The sequence below is a fragment of the Sardina pilchardus genome, chromosome 8 (assembly GCF_963854185.1).
Source record: "Sardina pilchardus chromosome 8, fSarPil1.1, whole genome shotgun sequence".
Lineage (NCBI taxonomy): Eukaryota > Metazoa > Chordata > Actinopteri > Clupeiformes > Clupeidae > Sardina > Sardina pilchardus.
The window spans coordinates 3,666,917-3,671,916 of NC_085001.1; the positions used below are offsets into that span (position 1 = coordinate 3,666,917).

A 5,000-nucleotide genomic window follows, 5' to 3' on the forward strand; every position below is an offset into this window, starting at 1 on the left:
TTCATGCTTTATGTTAATGACACTCCACCAGATACAGACGAGCACAGGTGTGAGCTATAGACAGCTGAAGGTGTGATAGACAGACAGGTTAAGATGTGATTGACAGACAGGTTAAGATGTGATTGACAGACAGGTTAAAGGGATAATCCGGAGTGAAATGCACTTTAGATCAATTTTTTTGGACTATTGGGAGTACATACGTTGAGTTGACACCAAAATCATGTCATTCGGATGTATTTTGAGAATGTTCGAGTTCACCGTTTTTAGCCAAAACTCGTTAGCCTGGAAGTGACCGGGGCAAGTCCTTTCGCCGCTACAAAACGCTATTTTTATACCTCTTCTACTGTTCCAACCAACACTACACTTACGTGGTAGTGAGTAGAGGGTCCCTAAAGCCAAACCGAAGTATCCCCACGTCTTTATGTGGTCGGATAGTCGAATTTAATCGAGTCCGTACCTTTCCGGAAATGTTATTAAAATGTTGTTAACACGTTGCTAGCTGCAGCAGCGACATTTCCGGAAAGGTACTGACTCGATTAAATTCATTCTGGACTCTCTATCCGACCACATAAAGACGTGGGGATACTTCGGTTTGGCTTTAGGGACCCTCTACTCACTACCACGTAAGTGTAGTGTTGGTTGGAACAGTAGAAGAGGTATAAAAATAGCGTTTTGTAGCGGCGAAAGGACTTGCCCCGGTCACTTCCAGGCTAACGAGTTTTGGCTAAAAACGATGAACTCGAACTTTCTCAAAATACATCCGAATTACATGATTTTGGTGTCAACTCAACGTATGTACTCCCAGTAGTCCGAAAAATTGATCTAAAATGCATTTCACTCCGGATTATCCCTTTAAGGTGTGATAGAGAGACAGGTAAAAGGTGTGTTAGACAGCTGAAGGTGTGATCTACAGACAGGTAAAGGTGTGATAGACAGGCAGGTGAAGGTATGATCTACAGACAGATGAGGCTGTGATAGACCGACAGGTAAAGGTGTGAGCTATAGACAGGTGAGGTTGCAATAGACAGACAGATAAAGGTGTGATAGACAGATAGATGAGGTTGTGATCTCACATAAGATCTCCACGGTGAAGAAGAGGCTGTTGCTCCCGGCGATGTTGGTCACCATGCAGCTGTACTGGCCGCTGTCCTCCGCCCGCACGTCCGCAATCTCCAGGATCTGACCGCCAGCGATGCTCTGGATACGACCGCCCGGCTGGAGAGCACACACACACACACACACACACACACACACACACACACACACACACACACACACACACATGCGCGCACACACACACACACACACACACAAACACAAACACAGAGAGAGAGAGAGAGAGACAGACAGAGATTTATAAACATGAATCCAATCATCATAACAATACCCCACAATACAGCAGTTCATACTGTATCTACTTTGGCCATGTCCTGCTGCTGTTTCCAAATCTCTCAGGTCCCTCTGCACCTCCAAATCCTTACTGCTGGAGGTGGAGGATTTCTGAAGGAATTGGAAATTGTGTGCAGGCTATCTGCAGAAGAGTCCAGTCCCCACCATCCCCCGCCCCCATACCACCACTGTGCCAACCAGTGTTGCCATACTTTGCTAGGAAAATAAGATACCTGGACCCTGAAAACAAGCCCAAAACAAGCGACCGAAGACCAAAAAAAAAATATCGGCTTCTGAAACGGCCAATGACAGAGACAGGTCGTCCGTGTGTTATTAAAAAGGCTGCTACGAGATCCTTTCGTTGTCAGAGCTGCGTGTACACTTGTGTTTGTGCGTGGTGCATAGGAATTGTATGGACGTGGTGCATTAAGATTGTATACAGGGAAAAGGGAGGCGGTGTACGGAGAAAATTACAGTATAAACAAGTCACAACTCGGAAAAACAAGCCCAAAAACCCGCAACCCGCAAACCGCAACCCGCGACTTCTGATTTTTCCAAGCAACTTCACAAAAAAGCAAGCGAGCCCAAAGTCGCTTATAATAAGCGGAACTGGCATCCCCTGTGCCTGCCCATGGCGCCGTGCCCGCAGGTCTGACCTGCAGCTTGGCCTCGTCCTTGTGCCACTCGATCATAGGGGGCGGGTCTCCGTCCGTCTGGCACTCCAGGGTCAGGTGACCTTTTATCGGCACGGTGACCACTCTGACATCATCCGAGCCGAGCAGGGTGGGCGGAACTGAAACACACACACACACACACACACACACACACACACACACACAAGCTCGTCATTTATCTCCCTCCAGATTTCAACTTCAATTTAATTTCACTTACGGAGCCGCAAAACATTTCACATGTCTCATGGCGCTTTACAGAGTGCTAATCATTCAGAGAGAGCTCATGAGTAACAGGGCAGAGAAAAACTCCCTAGAATTGGAGATACATACAGGAAGCAACCTCGGGCAGATCCATGACTCAAGGGCCCAACCCATCTGCCTAGGGTCAGTTACAGGACAGTAAGGTCGCTTAGTGTCAGAAAGTTCAAATAGTCCAGTGTAGGGAAAGAAGTGTCCATAGGGATTAGGAATTGTCATAGGGATTAGGAATTGCCATAGGGATTAGGAATTGCCATAGGGATTAGGAATTGTCATAGGGATTAGGAATTGTCATAGGGATTAGGAATTGCCATAGGGATTAGGAATTGTCCAAAGGGATTAGCAATTGTCATAGGGTAAGTAGTGGGTCACTAGGGGGCATGGGTGAGGGTCAGATTAACACACAGCTACAATATCTCACACTCACCTCACACAACAATATCTCACACTCACCACACACAACACTATCTCACACTCACCGCACACAACAATATCTCACACTCACCTCACACTACAGTATCTCACGCTCACCACACACAACACGATCTCACACTCACCACACACAACAATATCTCACACTCACCTCACACTACAGTATCTCACACTCACCTCACACAACAATATCTCACACTCACCTCACACACCAATATCTCACACTCACCTCACACAACAATATCTCACACTCACCTCACACAACAATATCTCACACTCACCTCACACAACAATATCTCACACTCACCTCACACAACAATATCTCACACTCACCTCACACACCAATATCTCACACTCACCTCACACAACAATATCTCACACTCACCACACACAACAATATCTCACACTCACCACACACAACAATATCTCACACTCACCTCACACAACAATAGCTCACACTCACCACACACAACAATATCTCACACTCACCACACACAACACTATCTCACACTCACCACACACAACAATATCTCACACTCACCTCACACAACAATATCTCACACTCACCTCACACCCAGATGAGCACACAGCTACAATATCTCCCACTGATCTCACACACACACAGTACGTGAGTACTATCAGCACTAAACGCTAGGCCCTAATGCTTGAGCATTTACAGTATCAGCACTAAAAGCTAGGCCCTAATGCTTGAGCATTTACAGTATCAGCACTAAACGCTAGGCCCTAATGCTTGAGCATTTACAGTACAGTACCGTAAACGCTAGGCCCTAATGCTTGAGCATTTACAGTACAGTACCGTAAACGCTAGGCCCTAATGCTTGAGCATTTACAGTACAGTACCGTATACGCTAGGCCCTAATGCTGGAGCATTTACAGTACAGTACCGTAAACGCTAGGCCCTAATGCTGGAGCATGTACAGTACAGTACCGTAAACGCTAGGCCCTAATGCTTGAGCATTTACAGTACAGTACCGTAAACGCTAGGCCCTAATGCTGGAGCACGTACAGTACAGTACCGTAAACGCTAGGCCCTAATGCTGGAGCATTTACAGTACAGTACCGTAAACGCTAGGCCCTAATGCTGGAGCATGTACAGTACAGTACCGTAAACGCTAGGCCCTAATGCTTGAGCATTTACAGTACAGTACCGTAAACGCTAGGCCCTAATGCTTGAGCATCTACAGTACAGTACCGTAAACGCTAGGCCCTAATGCTTCAGCATTTACAGTACAGTACCGTAAACGCTAGGCCCTAATGCTTGAGCATTTACAGTACAGTACCGTAAAAGCTAGGCCCTAATGCTTGAGCATTTACAGTACAGTACCGTAAACGCTAGGCCCTAATGCTGGAGCATTTACAGTGCCGGACGTCCCACTGGGCTCTGGCCTGGCCAGGTAGCTCACCTTGGACTCTGACCCAGTGATTCCTGCCGTCCTCCCCAGCTGGACTTGAGGCCAGACAGGTGTACAGGCCTGCATCCTCCACCTGCACACACACACACACACACACACACACACAGCACATCAACACACATACGGCACAGAACGGTGCACACATACACACATACAGTACACACACCATGACATGTCAACACACACACACCAAACAGCATATTGCACCTGTACTTTATTAATCAACACTATTGATCATTACACCTGCACTTTATTGATCATCACTGATCGCTACACACTCGCACCTGTACTTTATTGATCATCACCGATCATTACACACTCGCACCTGTACTTTATTGATCATCACTGATTGTTACACAGTCGTTCCTGTACTTTATTAATCATCACTGATCGTTACACAGTCGTTCCTGTACTTTATTAATCATCACTGATCGTTACACAGTCGTTCCTGTACTTTATTAATCATCACTGATCGTTACACAGTCGTTCCTGTACTTTATTAATCGTTACACAGTCGTCCCTGTACTTTATTGATCATTAGACGGTCGTACCTGTACTTTATTGATCGTTAGACGGTCGTACCTGCACTTTATTGATCCTGAGGAGCTGCCCCCCCCTCTGGATGAGGTCAGATCTCTCCCCCAGGGGTCGGCCGTCCTTCAGCCAGCTCAGGGAGGGAGGGGGGACGCCCTCGGCCACACACTCCAGCTCCAGCACGCTGTCCACCGCCACCAGCATCTCCTCCGGGGACGACGAGCCCGAGATACGTGGGGGTTCTGACAGGGCACAGGTCAAGAGGTCAGAGGTCAGATGC

At 47.2% G+C, this 5,000-nt stretch overlaps 1 protein-coding gene across 1 annotated transcript in view; it reads right to left on the bottom strand.

Annotated features, from left to right (window-relative positions):
• hmcn2 (hemicentin 2) overlaps positions 1-5,000 on the bottom strand; it is a 126,489-nt gene that overhangs the window by 34,230 nt on the left and 87,259 nt on the right. Inside the window, exons 50-53 of the mRNA XM_062543821.1 lie at positions 4,769-4,962; positions 4,178-4,259; positions 2,046-2,182; positions 1,074-1,215 (exon numbers count right to left, since the gene is read on the bottom strand). Of these exons, the coding sequence (XP_062399805.1) occupies positions 1,074-1,215; positions 2,046-2,182; positions 4,178-4,259; positions 4,769-4,962 (555 nt within the window). The remainder of the gene's footprint in view (positions 1-1,073; positions 1,216-2,045; positions 2,183-4,177; positions 4,260-4,768; positions 4,963-5,000) is intronic.